General features: G+C 36.8%; 1 protein-coding gene across 1 annotated transcript in view; it reads right to left on the bottom strand.

Annotated features, from left to right (window-relative positions):
- Positions 1–1,999: 1,999 nt before the first annotated feature.
- Positions 2,000–20,006, bottom strand: part of LOC102995597 (selection and upkeep of intraepithelial T-cells protein 8-like) — a 48,681-nt gene continuing 30,674 nt past the window's right edge. The window contains 3 exon segments of the mRNA XM_024119962.1: positions 2,000–2,334; positions 2,654–3,010; positions 7,147–7,224. Coding sequence (XP_023975730.1) covers positions 2,000–2,334; positions 2,654–3,010; positions 7,147–7,224 — 770 coding nt within the window.

Genomic DNA, 20,006 nt, shown 5'->3' with positions numbered 1-20,006 from the left:
CCTTGTGACTCTATTTTGTGTATTTTGTGGCTGATGTTAAGCACGTTATTTTTTTCCAGATTTTCCTTGGGTATTGACTTTATTATTATATCCCTCTTCTAGTTCCCAATTTAAAAAATCATAGATATGTGCCTTTTGGTTGCATATTTACCACAATATTTGGTATTATTTTGGGGGCTAGTTTTTCAGGAAAAATAAAGTTTACCTTGCCATGTTTTTGTAGATTTCATATTTATTTTATGTTAAAATTTTAACCTGTATGAATATTTGTGAATTGGATAAAAGTCTGAGAACTTTATTTATTACATGGGATGTGGAAAATTTTAACAATATTGCTCATACAGCTTATGAAAACCTTTTTTTCCAAATTATTAATTATTACACAATCCAACTTTAAACATTCATTTAAAGAGCCATATGATATGGCTCTTTTTCTCAAATATTATGCTTATGTTACAGCCTATTCCAATTTGAATCCTACCTGAAACTAATAATTGGATATATCTATACAATGCTTGTTAATTTGCATAGGAAACAACTATCTTTAGTGAAACCATATAAAACATTAGAAAGATTTAAAAGAGTTTCTAATGGAAATTATTTTCATCATTGATAAAAGAGTAAAACCAAAATGAATGCTTCTAACTATTGGTTTTTGCCTGCTGTTTTTATTTGTTTTCCTCTTACTTCTCTCCCTATTTCTTCTCAGATAATTTGCAGATTTTACTTAATCATCTAAAGGACATCTAAATGGTGAATTCTCCAAAATTCAGTTCTAGGAAACTGGTTTTTTGTTTTGTCTATCCTTATTCACTTTGTATCTTCTCCAGTTTCATTGTTTTAAATATTCTCCATAGCTTGTAGACATTCACATTATGTCTCAACCTTGGTCTCCTCCACAGAACTTTAAACTCATATCTAACTCCTAGTCGACATTTCCCTTGCAAGTCTTATAGGCAAGGTCTTATTTCTAAGATAGGCTCATTTCACAAACTTCCCCATCTCAGTAGATGAAAACTCATCTTTATGACTCTGGCCTCTAACCTTGGAATCATTCTTTATTGCTCTTTTCCTCTTTCATCACACATTCAATCCATCAGTAATCCCATCACCACTACCTTTAAAATATTCATAGACTATTACCAACTCTTACCCCTTTTCTGTTATTCCTATTTTCCAGATCATCCTTATAGACTCCTATCTGGTCAGGCAACATTAATTTTTTTCAGTTCATTTTTTGAATCCTCCAAGATTAGAGAGTATTTTTAAGAGAAAAACCTGTGCCCTCAATCAGGCTAGAAATAGCCTCCCTGAAGTGACATCTGAAGATAATCTGGCCCACCCACCACTCTGCTCCTGTAATCCACCCTGATTTCTCTACATAGGTGTTAGCTAAGGGGACCTTTGTTGCACATAAGTCGTGGATTTTTCCTGGTTGGCCTTTGACGTCCACCTGTCATGCATCCCCAAAATCAGAAAACCTGTGCTTTAGTTCCACATTTTACTTACCGTTGGTTCAGCTGGCTTCTCTCGACATCTGTCCACCTATAAATGGCCATAATAGTTCCTCCTTAGTGAATTTTCAGAGTGCTTTAAATGACAATATTAGTACTGAATATTATATAACAGTAAGCAAAGCTTTTTGCTACACCAATTCATTTGGGATACATAAAAACCCATGAAATGTGTTTATACTAATTTCTAAGATGAGAAAACTGTAGCTCAGGAACATAAGTGACATCTTTAAGTCATGGAGCTAGAAACTTGTTCATCTTAAAAACGAATATTGTGAGGTCTAATGAGATAATGAACTTTAAATACCTTTAAGGCTGTAATGTATATTTTAATTATGGGTTGTCATTATTCTTATAAATATTTTCTTCTAAAACCTTCTTCTCAACACCTGACATCTTTAGTACCAAAACTCATAACAATTATAAAGAGTTACATTCCAAGTGCGCTTGACAATGTACAAAGCTCTTTAACATTAATTATGCCATTAATTTCTCTTTATGTTGCTATGTTGACAACCAAACTCTGACAAACACTCACCAACTAGAATGATATTTGTTCGTTTCTCTTCACCTGTTAGAGGGTTGTGAATGTAGCAAGTCATATTGCCCTGTGACTGGTTTCTAAGGACAAGAGTCATCTTCATGTGAAAAAATCTGGCTCCATCCTGTGAATAGAATTTTGATGAATGTGGAACTACCTCTCCTCTGTTGTCTCTCCATTCCATCTGAAGCTGTGGGAACCACCCTCCTGAGTTACACTCCACCATGAGTCCCTCAGTGCCAGGAGTCTGAACACGGGTTTGTGTTTCCAAGCCTAGTGCTGGGGAAAATGAGACAGAAAGATCAAGATAGTTATTGCATTGAGGTTGGGTTGGAAATCTGAAAAGAGTCTCATTAATCTTGTGGTCTTCAACAGAAGATGGGGCAATACTCAAATTCACATCCAAATTACAAATTAGACTAATTCTGGTCACTCTGCACTGTCTATCCAGTGCATAGTATATTTTTGCAATAGATATATAGATTTTTCTGACTATAATACTGGAAATACTTTCAAAAATATGAAAAAAAGAAAAATTGATATATTTTCCATATATTTCAGCTTATGAGATCACGGACATTGGTATGCAACATTCCACCATGACACTTATCTGTTACACTCAGATTCATGCTGGCCACATCATTGATGCCACTACCTTTAAGTGAACACTGGTATGATCCTTTATCAGAAACACTGATATTACGAAGTCCGAGAGTCACTTTGCCCTTCCCAATGGCCTCTTTTACAAACTCTGTGTGATCCACATATTCTGGGGCAGCTTCTCCATTCACTTCATGGTCGTCTCTGTATAGGTGAACAAGTTTGGAGTGGCCACCTCTGAACCAGTGCACCTCCATGTGCTCTGTACTTCATGGTGGGGACAACTGGCAGCTGAGCTCAGCATGTCCTCCTACAGTAGCCAAGTGTCCCATGAGAGTGGTTACTGTCCTATTTTCTGTGGAGGAAGATAGAAAACCAGGATAAATTTGAAGCCAACAATATCTCTGTTGCTAGACATTGTAGGACACACTGAGTTTTTCTCATCTGACCTGGCCATTCTAAACGTCCAGCTATGACTATATCCCCTTTTACTTAAATCAGTATTTTATTTTTTTGAAAAGACCAATGGTACTACATCATTCTCCTTAAACTATATTCACTTGGAGGATTCTGAGAATATGGCAGAGCAGAAAGCATCAGAAATATGTCTCCTAACTTAGACAACAATTGCACTGGTATAATCTGCCTGATGTAACTATTTTGGAACTCTGGAGTCTATTGAAGGCCTTCAAATTCCAGTGAAAGGCTTGGATGGTAAATTGCGTTAATTTTGGTTAATTAATCATCTAAAGGACATCTAAAAGGTGAATTAATTAATTTTAGTTCTTAGCACAGCAGCAGCTACCCATTTCATGCTCCTAGCCCTGTGACAGGAGGGTGTACACCTGCCTCTGGAGTAGCTTACTCAGCTTACGGGAGCCAGAGTGGGAAAAAAGGATCCTAACCTCCAAATATGGAGGATCTGTGCTCTGATCGCTGATTGTTACTTCTGATCACAGAGGTGCAAACAAAGAGGTGGATAGCCATTTTTGTTGCACATTACTCTATTGACATCACTCCCCCTCTAACTGAAGTGACCTCCAGGGAATTGAAAGGGTCAGCACCCTCTCATTTAATCCTTCACTTTTCTCTTTTTCCACTTTCAGGAGCCAGATATAAAAGATTAGGACATTCATAAGCAACTGAATATATGAGGAAAACTAGAAAGTGACCACACATGCCCAGGAAAATCACAGGCTCAGAAAAGACCTGAGAAGGCCTAAACTTTATACCTCAAGTTGATCCTTGGCACACAGACAGCCTACAAAAACAAAACAAAACAAAAACAATAAACAAAACAATAACAAAAACAGCAAATCCCAGAGAAGGGGGAAAATCTGATTTTGAGTTAACACATTATTAGATTCAAATGTCCAATTTTCAACTAAAAAACCTTAAGCCACACACACACACACACATACACACACACACACACACACACACACAATACAGGGAAGTATGGACTATTCAAAGGATGAAAAATAAATAAACAGAAAATTTCCCTGAAAATGACCTGATGGCAGATCTATAATACAATTAAAGACTTTAAAACAACCATCTTAAAGATGCTCAAAGAACTAAAGGATGATGTGGAGAAAGTCAAGAAAATTATGTATGAATGGAAATATCAATAAAAAGAAAACCTAAAAAGAAAGCACAAAGAAATTCTGAAACTGAAAAACACAATAACTGAAATGAAAAATTCACTAGAGAGGGAGATTCAAAGGCAGATTTAAGAAGGTAGAAAAATAATTAATGAAACTAAAGATAGGACAACGAAAATTATTGAGTCTAAGGAAGAGAAAGAAAAAATATTTCTAAAACGTGAACAGAGCCTAAGGGATCTGTGAGACATTATCAAGCAGACCAATATATGCATTGTGGGAATCCCAGAAGAAGAAAGAGAGAAAGGGATAGAGAGAATATATAAAGAAATAAGGGCTGAAAACTTCCCAAATTTGATGAAAGATATGACTATAAACACCCAAGAAGTCCAACAAACTCCAAGTAATATGAACTTAAAGAGATCCACCTCTAGACACATTATAATCAAACTTTCAAAAGGCAAAGAACCTTGAGAGTAACCAACTGATCACATACAAGGAAGCTTCAATAAGATTACAAGCAGATTTCTCACCAGAACTTTGGAAGCCAGAAGGCAGTGGGCCAATATATTCAAAGTGCTAAAAGCGGAAAAAAAAACCGTCAAATGATAATCCAATATCCAGTAAACTGCCCTTCAGAAGTGAGAAATTAAGACATTCCCAGATAAACAAAAACAGGGAGTTCATTACCACTTGATCTGCCCTACAAAAAATGCTCAAGGGAATTCTATAGGATGAAATGAAAGGACACTAGACAGTAACTTGAAGCTGTGTGAAGAAATAAACTACTCAATAAAGGTAAAGACATGGACAATTTATAACAGCTATTATTATTGTAACAATGGTTTAAAACTCCACTTTTTGTTTTCAACATGATTTAAGAGACTAATACATTTAAAAAACCCTTATTAGTCTAAAAGCTAGTATTGTAACTTTGGTTTGTAAGTCCACATTTTATTTTTTATAATTTAAAAGACTAATGCACTATTATTAGTTTATGTTTCAGGGCACACATGTATAAAAATGTAATTTAGTAACATCAACAACATCTATCTGATGAGGACAGAGTAGTTAAAGGAGCAGAGTTTTTGTATGTTACTGAAGTTAAGCTGGTATATATTTAAATGAGAATGTTTTAACTTTAGGATGTTAAATGCAATTTCCATGGTAACCACAAAGAAAATCACTATGACACATATACAACAGGAAACGTTTCACTACAAGAAAATCAAATAGACACAAAGAAGTTAGTAATGAAAGGAATGAGGGACAAAATGCTGTAAAGTATACAAGAATAAATAACATGACAGAAGAAAGTCATTACTTTAAATATAAATGGACTAAACTCTCCAATCAACAAAGTTAGCAGAATGGATAAAAACACATGATCCAACTATATGCTATCTACAAAAGACTCATTTTAGATCCAAAGACTTAAATAAGTTGAAAGTGAAAGGATGGAAAAAGATATTCCATGCAAATAGTAACAAAAACAGAACTAGGGTAGCTAAATTAATATCATGCAAAATAGGCTTTTTCCCCAGCTTTACTGAAGAATAATTGACAAATAAAATTATATATATTTAAGGTGTATAATTCTCAGTCATTATTGTTTCAAATATTTCTTCTATTTGTCTCTTTTTCTTCTCCTTCTAGTATTCCCATAACATTTTTGTAGTTGTCCACAGTTCTTAGAATTTCTCTTCCATTTTTAAAATTCTTTTTCTGCTTTCCAGTTTTCAAAGTTTCTGTTGATAAATCCTCAAGCTCAGAGATTCTTTTCTCAGCCATGTCCAGACTACCAATGAGCCCATGAAAGGAATTCATTTCTGTTACATTGTTTTTGATCGCTATGATTTCTTTTTGATTCTTTCTTAGAATTTACATCTCTTTGCTTACATTGCTCATCTATTCTTTCATGTCATCTATTTTTTCCATTAAAACCTTTAGCATATTAGTCATAGTTATTTAAAATTCCCAGTCTGATAATTCCAACAGTCTTGCCATATTAAATTCTTGTTTTGATGTTTGCTCTGCCCCTTCAAACTGTATGGTTTGCCTTTTAGTATGCCTTGTAATTTTTTGTTGAAATCCAAACATGATGTACTGGGTAAAAAAAATTCTGGTTAAAGGCTTTTAGTGATTTGGTGGTAAGGTGTAGGGGAAGGAGAGGTATTCTACAGTCCTGTGATTAGATCTTAGTCTTTTAGTGGCCTTGGCTGTGAACTTCACAAGTGTTTCTCAGTTTTATCCCTCCTTATTGGGACACAATGGCTAGAGGGGGATGGAGTTGGATATTTTCCTGCTCCCAGGTCAGTTAGGCTCTGAGAAAATGCCAATAGGTTAGGCTCTGCTAACATAGTTTCTCTTGAGGGCAGGCCTTATCAAGAAGAGCATTTTTCAAAGTAGTTACTCTTCCCCTCCTCCTGCTAAAAACACAAGGACATTTTTTCCAATATTTGCTGTGAGAACCTAGTAAAAATCATGGAGGTAAAGTTCACAAAATTGAGTTGTCTCATGACTGGGACCTCTTGGAGATTTTAACTTTCAGACTTGTCCACACCAAGCCTCCAGAAATTCAATTTTTGCAGTTTAGATTTTGCTACCCTGGTACTGGTTTCCACAAAGATTTATGGCCTGGGAAGTTGTGAGCCTCTGTATCCACTTCTCTGTCTCTCCAATTTGGGAAAGAGCAGTTTGTCCTGTGACCTCAATTCTCTGTTGGATCTAAGAAGAGTGGTTGATTTTCAGTTTTTTCAGCTTTTTACTTGATAATAGGGCATAGTAATGACTTCCAATCTCCTTACATGCTAGAATGGACACTGGATGTCTCCCCTAGGTTCTTTCTACTGCTGTGACTCAGTAAGGAGACATTAGATGCTCTTACCTGAAGTTGATGTCATCACTTGTAAGAGAAGACTCACATAGTACCACGAAAAAGAAGAGGATTTAAGCTTCATAATGCCTGGAAAGGAGACAAGAAGAAAGTCATAAGCTATGAGATATGGGGTAGGAATTGTCAAGATACTCAAAATTAAATCAAGAATTTGCAAATGATGCGGCTGACAAGGGATTAGTCTCCAAAATTTACAAACAGCTCATGCAGCTCAATATCAAAAAAACAAACAACCCAATCGAAAGATGGGTGGAAGACCTAAGTAGACATTTTTCCAAAGAAGACATACAGATGGCCAAGAGGCATATGAAAAGATGCTCAACATTGCTAATTATTAGAGAAATGCAAATCAAAACTACAGTGAGATATCACCCACACCAGTCAGAATGGCCTTCATCAAAAAATCTATTGTACAAACAATAAGTGCTGGAGAGGGTGTGGTGAAAAGGAAACCCTCCTACACTGTTGGTGGGAATGTAAATTGGTAGAACCACTATGGAGAACAGCATGGAGGCTCCTTAAGAAACTAAAAATAGAGCTACCATATGCCCACTCTTGGGCATATATCCAGAGGAATACATTTTTTGAAAAGATACATGCCCCAATGTTCATTGCGGCACTGTTTATAATAGCCAAGACATGGAGGCAATCTAAATGTCCATCGACAGAGGAATGGATAAAGAAGATGTGGTACATATATAAAATGGAATATTATTCAGCCATTAAAAAGAATGAAATAATGCCATTTGCAGCAACATGGAGGGACCTGGAGATTATCATACTAAGTGAAGACAGAGAAAGACAAATATCATATGATATCACTTATATGCAGAATCTATAAAAAATGATACAAATGAACTTATTTACAAAACAGAAACAGACTCACAGACTTAGAGAATGAATTTATGGTTGCCAGGGGAAGGGTGGTGGGGAGGGATAGATTGGGAGTTTGAGATTGACATGTACACACTGCTCTATTTAAAATAAATAACCATCAAGGACCTACTGTATAGCACAGGGAATGTAGCTCAATATTCTGTAGTAACCTAAATGGGAAAAGAATCTGAAAAAGAATAGATACGTGTATATGTATAACTGAATCACTTTGCTGTACACCTGAAACTAACACAACATTGTTAATCAACTATACTCCAATATAAAATAAAAATTTTTTAAAGGATCATAAGTAGGGACAACTTGGGACTCGCCTTTCAGAGTATAACTCCTCTCAGTGATTAATAAAATGACCATGTCCCGCGACTTGTTTCTGATCAGGAGAGGCCTTCTCAATCCCTCTCTCCCACTAATTCACACCCTGCTGTTTCTCTCTCTTTCACTTTATGATCTAACTTACTAAATGAAAATATCCTCTGGCCGGTGTAACAAATGGAGTAGAAAAAAGCATTCTAAGTGAATGAATGGGGGGAGGCAACAAAAAATGGCAAGCACAAAGGCATGAATGCCTAAATGTGTATGATCTAATAAGGAAAGTATTTTTTGGATTTACGTCCCTGAACAGTTAAAATGAGACCAAAATGTGGTGGAACTAAAATAGCTTGTTAATAATTTTATACATTATTTATTAAAAAAGAAAAGGGCTGAAATATTAACTAGGCTGGCAACCCTCCTCTAACTCACAGTCAAAAACACGTGAGTTGATTTACAAAGTCAGTAAGTAAAAAACAAACAAACATGAGATAACAACAGCAAAAACGGTGGTTCAAATGAAATATATCTTAAAGGGAAATGTAAGACTTTATTCACGTCATAGGTATGTGCTAAAGAAATGAGTCAAGATCTGAAGGAAGAAATTCCTCTGTTTCTGGGACACAAAATCTGCCTACTTTTGAAACTTAATGAAATTTATCTAATATTGAAAAAAAAGGGAAAGACCGATTTGGACTTTATAAAGCCCATGTGAAAATATTTAAAGGAATTATGCTTTATATTTTATTATTTTATATATCTGACCAATACGACAAATGATTATCATCAACACTGGGCCATTAGACAATTCACATCCCATTTCACGAAAGTAGGTGATGGGTTCGCTTAGCACCCAGAAAAGCAGATTACAATTTCCAAAGGAATGAAATCTCTAAATGACTAATAATTATTCTGGTATCTCCCTCTACTACCTCTCACTCCTATTTAGAATCATTAACTTAAACCTTGAATTTATGAAAGATAAATACTCATTTTTAAAAGCAAGCTATAAGAGAAATAAAAGCACATTTTCATGTAAAGACTTGTACATAAATGTTTATAGTATTTTTATTTGTAATAATCAACAACTGGAAATAACTCAAAATTTTACATACAGATGAATGGATAAGAAAGTTGCGGTACAGCCCTATGATGTAATATACTCAGTAATAAAAAGGAATGAATCATTTTTACACATGTGTGAATCTCAAAAGGATTGTGCTAAGTTAAAGAAACCAGACAGAAAATTATACACATTATTCATCTTAAATATATACAGTTTTTTATATTTCAATTATATCTCAATAAATTTATTTTTTAAACCTACTTTAAAAATACTATTAAAACATTAGTAATAATCTTTTATGGGGTATTTATATTTAATAATTACACCATCTATACTTCAGGATAGGTTTCTTGGTAACTGGGGACAACTATCATGGTGTCTAAAACATTGGCATCACTTTAAGTTTTCTTTGAGGTTTTCAAAAACGAGACTGGGGAAGGGGTTCTCTGTGACCCAGGGCAGATAAGATCAGTCTATAATTATCGGCAATCCCATACTGAAATGTGAAAGCAGATCTTCTCTTTTGAAACACCTCACTGCCTATTACCTTTCTAAAACCCCAAGTACCACTATTCTTTGATGAAAAGATTGGCAGAATATTACAGAATTAGAGCTAAAGGACCTTCTAACACCATGCTTAAGGAGGTGGAATATAGCCTTGTCCCCAACCATCATTCACAATCTGATCACTTACTTGAGCTCCAGAATCCAGAAGAAATTTCTTTCCAGGTCCTTCAGAAAGTCATCTCAATGTCCGAGGGTGAGTCAGCAGTGCTCCTGCACCAATAGTCAGTAAGAGATACTACAGTCAAATGGGTCCTGTGTACCAGAGCATCCACCTATTGCCTGCCAGCTGAACCTTTTTTTCCTCCTAAACTGAAATCAGTATCCTTTCATAGAGACAACAGCAAGGTGCCTGTTGTCTGCATTATAAAATCTCAAATCCATTTGCAGCTACACCTTGCATCACCTGAGAGAATTCATGTTATATTTGCAAGAGACATGTACTGACATGACATGCCTTAGCCTGAAATGACATCTGAACTCAGGAGTCTTTATGTATTTCCCCCTGGATCTTTCCTTGACATCATGAGAATGCTGGGGAAAACTTAAGGGTAATTCTTGCTCTTGTTAACAATCATATGCCCTGCAAGTTACCTATGTAAGCACAATGTAAAGTTTCCTCTTTATTCATCCAGACCTATTGAATACTACATATTCTTCTTGCCCACAACATTTCTGTTTTCTTGCTGAAAACCATATTACATTCAATTTAGAGAAGGACACAGGACAAGCACTGGGAAAATTATTTTCAAAGCTATTTTTAATAACAAAACAATGGAATTTTTAAATTAAGAAGAGCCTGGATAAGGCTTAGACAGACTGTGCTGGAAATTATCTTGTCCACAGGGACTTTAATGATTGTGTTCTAGAAAGTGGTATGGACATAGGTCACTAGTACAGTAAGTCCCCTACATATGAACCTTCAAGTTGCAAACTTTCAAAGATGTGGACATGCATTCCATCAACATCAGGCATGAGTGAAATTACAGTTTGCCCTCTGTCTCCTATCGCTGACAATCCTTCAGCTCTACCATCTCCCACCTCCTTTCCCGCCTCCAGTCAGTAACTCTTCTTGCCTGTTCACTCGATGCCAGTCCCTGTATGCCAGCTGTTGTGTGGTACTTTTCTACAGTACTGTTCTACAGTACTTTTCAAGGTACTGTACTGTAAGATTTAAAATGTTTTCTTTATTTTTTGTGTTTGTCTGTTTTTTATATATTATTTGAGTGAAAATTATTATAAACCTATTACAGTACAGTACTAGCTGATTGTGTTAATTGGGTACCTAGGCTAACTTTGTTGGACTTATGAACAAATTGGACTTATGAATGTGCTCTTGGAACATAACTCTTTTGTATGTAGGGGACTTACTGTACCACAAAGTGCAGGTATAAAATGAGGCTTGTGGAGGACAGAACTTACAAGCTGATAAGTGCAGAACCATAGACAAACTTCTAATTCTCCCTTTCCCATAGAAAGCTGTTCTGAGGTCAGGCACGGCTGAGCTGCAGGCATCAAGGGCAGTGTTCCTCTTGTAGCCCTCTGCTGTAATGCTCTATTTCTAAGAGATGAGAAGTAAGAAGCATTTATGTGACTCTAAAACAAAGTAACTAGTCTTAGCCTACTTTCTTGAGCTAACTCAGACCTATTGAGCCATTTCTGCTGAGCTACTGAAAGGAGGGGTTAGAAATGAGCCTCCAGGGCCATCTAGACTTTTTCCTCAGTACATCTCTGACACTTGGAGATTAAGTAAATATTTTTTTCCATTGTATATCACTACCTGGACTAATCTGTTTTTGGACTAGAGGAGAGTTTCACAGCGATTCAAAAGTTGCTATTTTTTCATCCACATAAACTTTAGAATTACCTAACAATTTTCTGTTTTGAAAAAACCTGTTGGGATTTTGATTAAAGACAATTGATATATTGTGATTTCTGATATGGATTTATTTGGGTCATCTTTAATTCATCTTATAACTAGCAACTGTAATAACTTTTTGTTAGACATTAGGGGATTTCCCTTTGTGGAAAGCACATAACAAAATGCTGTCTTAGATGAAGCTTCTGAGAAACTGTGTCTAAGATGTGGAATTGTATATAGGAAGTTTATTGGAGTATACACTTGGGATCAACACCAATGGTCAAGTAAATGAAGTGGATTTAGCAGGAAGAGTTGTTGAACTGTGATGGGGTAACAATGAAGGTTGATGTCACAGGAAGCTAGGATGGTCCATTAGGGTTGCTTCACCATGAGATGGGTGTGGGGTTGTAGACCTTCATACCACTGCAAGGACAGTCATTGGTACAGGCTGCCCTTGTATCTGAAGAGGATGCATGACCTTTGACAAGGAAGATTGCTTTGGCTGAGGACAATTCCCACAAAGGCACTTAGCTGAGAAATTGTAACCACTGATGCTCCTGGCAACTTGGGGAATGGGTGACTCAGTCTTGAAGGGAGATCTGGAAGGCCCACCAGAGCATCTGCTGTATACCATCCCATGCACTGTTTGATCCATATGCATTGAATAGTAAATTAATCTAGACATCTGCATGCTGTCTTTTGCTGGTGACCTCATAGCTGATCTTAAGGCCACAACTAACACTTAACCATCTCCCTCTTCTCCTACTCATTCTAGATTCCTCAACCTTTCAGCTATTCCTCTCACAGCATCTCTGTGAACCTATGTAGCTAAACTTGTGTGATGACTAAGATCTTTATCCCTGAGGTGTGTAAGAAGTTTATCACCACGACTTTCTCCAGCCATGGACGTTACGTTTTCCCATTTGCTGTTAATATTTGGCAAGGGAGATGTCAAAAAGGTAAGAGGGGGCTTTTGGAAGTTCTATATCTTGAATGTGGCAGTGATTACAAGATAGATATTTCTTTAAAAATGCATCAAACTATAATTTAAATGGGCATATTTTACTGTATGTAAATAATATTTCAATAAAGGTGTGTTGTTTTTTTTTTCCGCGGGTCTCTCACCATTGTGGCCTCTCCCGTTGCGGAGCACAAGCTCCAGACGCGCAGGCTCAGCGACCATGGCTCATGGGCACAGCCGCTCTGTGGCATGATGTGGGATCCTCCCGGACAGGGGCAGGAACCCGTGTCCCCCTGCATCGGCAGGCGGACTCTCAACCACTGCGCCACCAGGGAAACCCAATAAAGGGTTTTTAAATTGAGAAATGAAGTAGCAAGTGAAGTCCTAATAGATCCTCTTGGTGCCAAACTATGTAAATTATACACTAAGAACTTTAAGTATTTGTTGAAATGACTCACTAAGAACTTTAAGTATTTGTTGAAATGACTCAGAAGACTTAGTTTACACTCAAAAAACAGCTTTATTACAAAGGACATAATACAATAACAACAGACGAAGGATGTGCATTGAAAGGGCTTTGAGGTTCCCAGAAGCGGGCTTCTAGGTCTATCCATGGGGTAACATCACACAGGATATGCATCGTCTCCAGATCTCAGCCCATCTCTGTGTTTTGTGAAGCCTTCCAGTGCTAGGAAGCCCCAAATCTGCCTGTGGTAGGGGTCTCATGTTGAATTGTTCACATAAATCTATTCCAGCTATGTGACCAGGCTTAGCCTTTGAACCCTGACATCCCCTACTCCCTGCCCCCACCAAAATCTGGTGCTAATCTTAAATAAAATTAACATTCCTAAGCAATGAAGACAGGCTGCTGCTTCTTGGTCTGTAACAACTCACAGATCCCTGGTTTCAGAACATCATATATCTTTAGTTGATAGACTTTACATTATTTACCAAGGGTCAATAGCTCTGGAGATAAGCACTCAGTCAATCTAGACTAGCTGAGATTAACTGATGCTTTAAACAAATATATTCTTCCCTACCTCTTTTGTGTAACATTAGCTCTACATCTTCCTGGTGATAAGCATAAATTACCCCTGCCAAGATAGTGGCAACTTTCCTCACCTGTTATTTCCTAGGTAAGAGAAGCCCAAACATTGGACGGAACTTCTGATTCTAGCTAGGATGAAGTAACAAAGATAGGACGTAATATTAATAAACAATGAAAAACAAGAGAAATATGTGAAATAACATTGTTTTTAATTTTAGGAAACAGACACAATAAAATCAATGAGGCAAGTTCTACAATCACCTAGGCTCCTGGTAGGCAAATTTTCGATTGTAGGCAGAAAAAAAGAGAATGCAAACAAAACCCCAAAAGGCCTGGCTGAGTTGAGAAGACATAATAGATTTCGGGAGGGTAAGGTGGCAGGAAGAAGTAAGGCTGAGGTCCAGAAAGAAAGGAGCTATGAAGAAAAAGAGCTACAGAAATCTTCAAATAAAGCACCCTGAAAATTTTCTATTAAATAGTGCATGTGCAAAGTGAAACTCTGCAAAACTGAGGAAAGAATGATTTATATTGTTTTAATACCAACACCAGACAAAGACACTGCAAGAAAAAAAAAAACAAAAAAAACTGCAGACCAATACCCCCTATGAAGATTGATGCAAAAATCCTCAGTGCAATACTAGTAAACAGAATTCAGTAGCATATTAAAAGGATTATATAATATGATCAACTGGGATTTATTCCTGGATTAAAAGGATGGTTCAATACAAAAAAATTGGTCAAAATAGTATATCATATTGACAAAATGAAAGGAGAAAAACCACATGATCATCTCAACTGAAGCAGAAAAATTATATGACAAAATTCAAAATACTTGCATGATAAAAACACTCAATAACTAGGAATAGAGGAAAACTACCTCAATATAAAATATGAAAACCCACGATGAACATCATACTCACTGGTGAAAGATGGAAAACCTTTCCTCTAACATCAGGAACAAGGTAAGGATGTCCACTTTTGGAACTTCTATTAAACATAGTACTGAAGGTTTTAACTAGAGGAATTAGGCAAGAAAAATAAATTAAAAACATCAGTATTGAAAAGGAAGAAATAAAATTATCTCTGTTCACAGATTATATAATCTTACATTATAGAAAACCCTAAAGATTCTACCAAAAAAAAAAAAACCTGTTTGAACTAATAAATAAATTCAGCAAAGTAGCAGAAGGCAAAATCAACACAAAAATAAGTTACATTTCTATGCACTAACAATGAACAATCTGAAAAGGAATTTCTATGTACTAACAATGAACAATCTGAAAAGGAATTTTTAAAAATATTCCATTCACAACAGCATCAAAAAATATAAAATACTCAAGAATTAACCAATGAAATGAGTGACTTGTTCATTGAAAACCACAAAACATTTGTGAAAGAAATTAAAGGAGACATAGATAATTGGAAACACACCATGTGTTCATGGACTGGAAGACTTAATATTGTTAAGATGTCAATACTACCCAAGGCAAGCTACAGATTCAATGAAATTCCTATCAAAATCCCAAAGATATTTAAAAAAAACCCATTAAAATTCAAATGGGACTTCAAGGTATTTTGAATAGCCAAAAAACAAAAAATTGAAAAAGAAGAATAAAATTGGATGACTCATACTTCATGATTTCAAAACTTACTACAAAACTATAATAATCAAAACAGTGTGATACTGGCATAAAGATAGACCAATGGAATAGAATAGAAAGCCTGGAAATAAACCCTCATATATATGATAAAATGATCTTAGGAAGGACTGTCAAGACCACTCAATGGAAAAAGAGTCCTTTGAACAATACTGCTGGGAAAACTGGATACCCACAAGCAGAAGGATGAAGTTGGACCCTTACTTTATATCACATACAAAAGTTAACTCAAAATAGATCAAAGACCTAAATATAAGAACTGAAAATAGAAAACTCTTAGGGGAAAAAATGGGGAATTTTTTCATGATATTGGACTTGGCAATGAGTTCTTGGATATGAAATGAAAAGCAAAGGCAAAAAAAGAAAAATAGATAAATTTGACTACATCAAAATTAAACTTCTTTGCATCAAAGGACACAATTAACAGAATGAAAAGGTAACCCATAGAATGGGAGAAAATATTTGCAAATCATATACCGATAAGGATTAATATCCAGATTATGTAAAGAACTCTTAAAACTCAGTAACAAAAATAACAAGTACACTATTCAAAAATGGGCAAAAGTTAAACAGGCATTTCTTCACAGAAGATATACAAATAGCCACTAAGCTCATGAAATGATGCTCAACATCACTAATCATTAAGATGCAAATCAAAAAACAATGACATACCACCTCATACCCATTAAGATAGCTACTGTAAAAATTTCAGAAAATAATTTTAAAAAACGGAAATGAATGTTGGCAAGAAAGTGGAGGTACTGAAATGCTTGGGCACTGTTGATAAGAATATAAAATTATACAGCTTCTGTGGAAAACAGTATGGTGGCTCCTGCAAAAGTTAAAAATAGAATTACCATAAGATCCAGCAATTTCACTTCTGGGAATATATCTGAATGAATTGAAAGCAGAATCTTGAAGAAATGTTTGGACACCTGTGTTCAAAACTGTATTATTCATAGTAGCTAAAATATAGAAGCCACCCAAGTGTCCACTGATGGAACAGTTAAGCAGAATATGGCATAGACATACAAAGCAATATTTTTCAGCCTTAAAAAAGAAGAAAATTCTGATATATGCTACAACATGGAGGAATCTTGAGGATTCTATGCTAAGTGAAATAAGCCAGTGGTAAAAAGATAAGTACTATATGATTGCACTTATATGAGGTACCTAGAGCAGTCAAATTGAAGGACATAGAACATGGAATGGTGATTGCCAGGGGCTGATGGGAGGAGGAAATGGGATTTATTGCTTAATGGGTATAAAGTTTCGGTTTTACAAGATGAAAGGAGTTCTGGAGATGGATCGTGATGATGGCTGCACAATAACATGAATGTACTGTACACTTAGAAATGATTAAGGTAATAAATTTTATGTTACAGTATTTTATCACAATTTTAAAAATAGAGAAAAAGACTAAAGACGTTAGTCTAGCCTAAGTTAATTCAGTGCTTGGAATGATATGACAATTTCAAAGTTCACCTAACAAAAAGTTACTTTTTTTTCATGGTAAAATTAAAATGCTAGTTGAATAAATAAAACTGTATGATGGAGAGGTCTCAAATTACAAAAATTATGCTCAGATAATGTAATTCTACCATTCATTTTATGCTTTCATCTTGTTATCAACCTCATTAGTCCCTTATTTACAATTTATCCCATAAATTCTGGTATGATTATTAATAGTCTTTTAATAGTTTGTATTTCTATTTTTTTAATTGATTTATTTTCTCTTTGGACTAAGATTGGAATAGGAAAGGCTTTGAGGTATTTTTTGTTTTTCAATTTTCCAAGTTTTTACAGTTTGTATATTTGTGTAGCAGTTTCTTTTTTTATGGCTTTTTATCAGCCAATTTGTTCTCCCTTTCTTCTTCAGAGAATTTAGCAAGACTTTTATTTCAGGATTAACACAGAATCAAAAATGTAGCCAATACTCAATAAATGGTAGCTATAAACATTATGAATTTTAGACAAGCTCACTTGTCACTCCGTAGGTGTTGGATTAGATGATGAGGTTGGCAAATATTTAGTTAGAGAGACTATTTACTATATAAATAGTAGGTGACTGTTACTGTAATATAGTTGAGAAGTTGTGGTACACTCAAATGCATACATGACTCCATGGTATACTCATTTTGTAAGTATTCCACAAGGTCTTTAAAAGAATAAAAATAACAACATCCAAAATACTCAGTGCCTCCTGTTTGCCAGGTATTGTGTCCAAGGTCACACAGCCAGGAAACAGTAGAACTAGGATTAAAATTCAAGATATGTATGACTCAGTTCTGTGCTCTTTCCATAGTACCTGGCTTCCTCTTTTAAAAAAATCATACTTAAAAAAATCTCTCCCCCATTTCCCCATAAATTTTCCCACAAGGTATACATACCTTTTCATCTTCTGTCCACCAACAATTAGTAAGTAACCATGGATAACACACACACACACACACAAACATACATGCACGCACACATACCATTCAACACACATTTTCCCACTTAATATATACAACTTCTGTGTAGAAGTTTTCTTTGAAATCAAGACCTCAGATAATTTATTTACTAAGGAAAAGGGGAATTTACCCAGAAACTGAAAAAATGTATCCTACTAAACAGGATATAAAACCACACTTGCAAAACCTATTGGCACAAAACTATAGAAATTGTCATTCACAATGAAAGCATTAACAAACAGATGTTAGGGTAAATCCAAGGTCTATACAGAATAAGAGACAGTACAGAGCTTAGAGTCTGAGAATCTGTTTTTGGAATCCCATCATGTGATCGGGATAACATATTCTATCTTTGAGTCTGTTTCCTTATTTTTGTAGTAGGGATATAGATATCTACCTTACAGCCAAGTCTCTGTGTGCATGAAAGTACAGATCCTCAGGTCCTTTTCCAGACTTACTGAACTGGACCTCCTGAAATGGAGATGAAGGAAAGTCAAATATTTTCTTAGGAAACTAGATTCCTTAGGACAATGGATAAAGATACAATAATCCCTGGTAATATAAAAATATGGCAAGGAGGACCTTCAAGATGATGGAGGAGTAAGACATGGAGATCACCTTCCTCCCCACAAGTACATCGGAAATACATCTACTTGTGGAACAACTCCTACAGAACACTTACTGAACGCTGGCAGAAGACCTCAGACTTCCCAAAAGACAAGAAACTCCCAACATACCTGGGTAGGGCAAAAGAAAAAAAGGAAAAACAGAGACAAAAGAATAGGGACGGGACTTGCACCTCTCGGAGGGAGCTGTGAGGGAGGAAAATTTCCGACACTAGGAAGCCCTTTCACTGGTGGAGAGAGGGGGTGGGCAGTGGGGAATCTTCGAGCCATGGAGGAGAGCGCAGCAACAGGGGTGCAGAGGGCAAAGTGGAGAGATTCCCGCACAGAGGATCAGTGCAGACCAGCACTCACCAGCCCAAGAGGCTTGTCTGCTCACCCACCGGGATGGGTGGGGGCTGAGAGCTGAGGCTCGGGCTTTGGAGGTCAGACCCCAGGGAGAGGACTGGGGTTGGCTGCGTGAACACAGCCTGAAGGGGGCTAGTGCACCACAGCTAGCTGTGAGAGAGTCTGGGAAAATGTCTGGAACTCCCTAAGAGTCAAGAGACCATTGTTTAGGGGTGCAGGAGGAAAGGAGATTCAGAGCACTGCCTAAACGAGCTCCAGAAAAGGGCGTGAGCCGCAGCTATCAGTGCAGACACCAGAGACGGGCATGAAACGCTAAGGCTGCTGCTGCAGCCACCACGAATCTTGTGTGCAAGCACAGGTCACTATCCACACCTCCCCTTCTGGGAGCCTGTGCAGCCCACCACTGCCAAGGTACCATGATCCAGGGACAACTTCCCCGGGGGGAACACACGGCACACCTCAGGCTGTTGCAACCTCACACTGGCCTCTGCCGCTGCAGGCTCGCCCTGCGTTCCATACCCCTCCCTCCCCCAAGGCCTGAGTGAGCCAGAGCCCCATAATCAGCTGCTCCTTTAACCGCCTCCTGTCTGGGTGAAGAACAGATGCCAGAGGGCGACCTACATGCCGAGGCAGGGCCAAATCCAAAGCTGGACCCCAGGAGCTCTGCGAACAAAGAAGAGAAAGGGAAAGTTCTTTGTGCAGACTCAGAAGCAGTGGATTAAATCTCCACAAAAAACTTGATGTACCCTGCATCTGTGGAATACCTGACTAGGCAACGAATCATCCCAAAATAGAGACGGTGGACATCGGGAGCAACTAGACTTAGGGTTTGCTTTCTGTGTCTTGTTTGTTTCTGGTTTTATGTTTATCTTAGTTTAGTATTTAGAGTTATTAACAATGGTAGATTTGTTTATTGATTTGGTTGCTCTCTTCCTTTTTTTTTTTTTTTTTTTGGTACGCGGGCCCCTCACCGCTGTGGCCTCTCCCGCTGCGGAGCACAGGCTCCAGACGCGCAGGCTCAGCGGCCATGGCTCACGGGCTCAGCCGCTCCGCGGCATGTGGG

Source organism: Physeter macrocephalus, chromosome 4 (assembly GCF_002837175.3).
Source record: "Physeter macrocephalus isolate SW-GA chromosome 4, ASM283717v5, whole genome shotgun sequence".
In the NCBI taxonomy this organism is placed as follows: domain Eukaryota; kingdom Metazoa; phylum Chordata; class Mammalia; order Artiodactyla; family Physeteridae; genus Physeter; species Physeter macrocephalus.
Note: the sequence above shows the minus strand (reverse complement) of the source record. Positions and strands in the feature narration are given on the sequence as shown.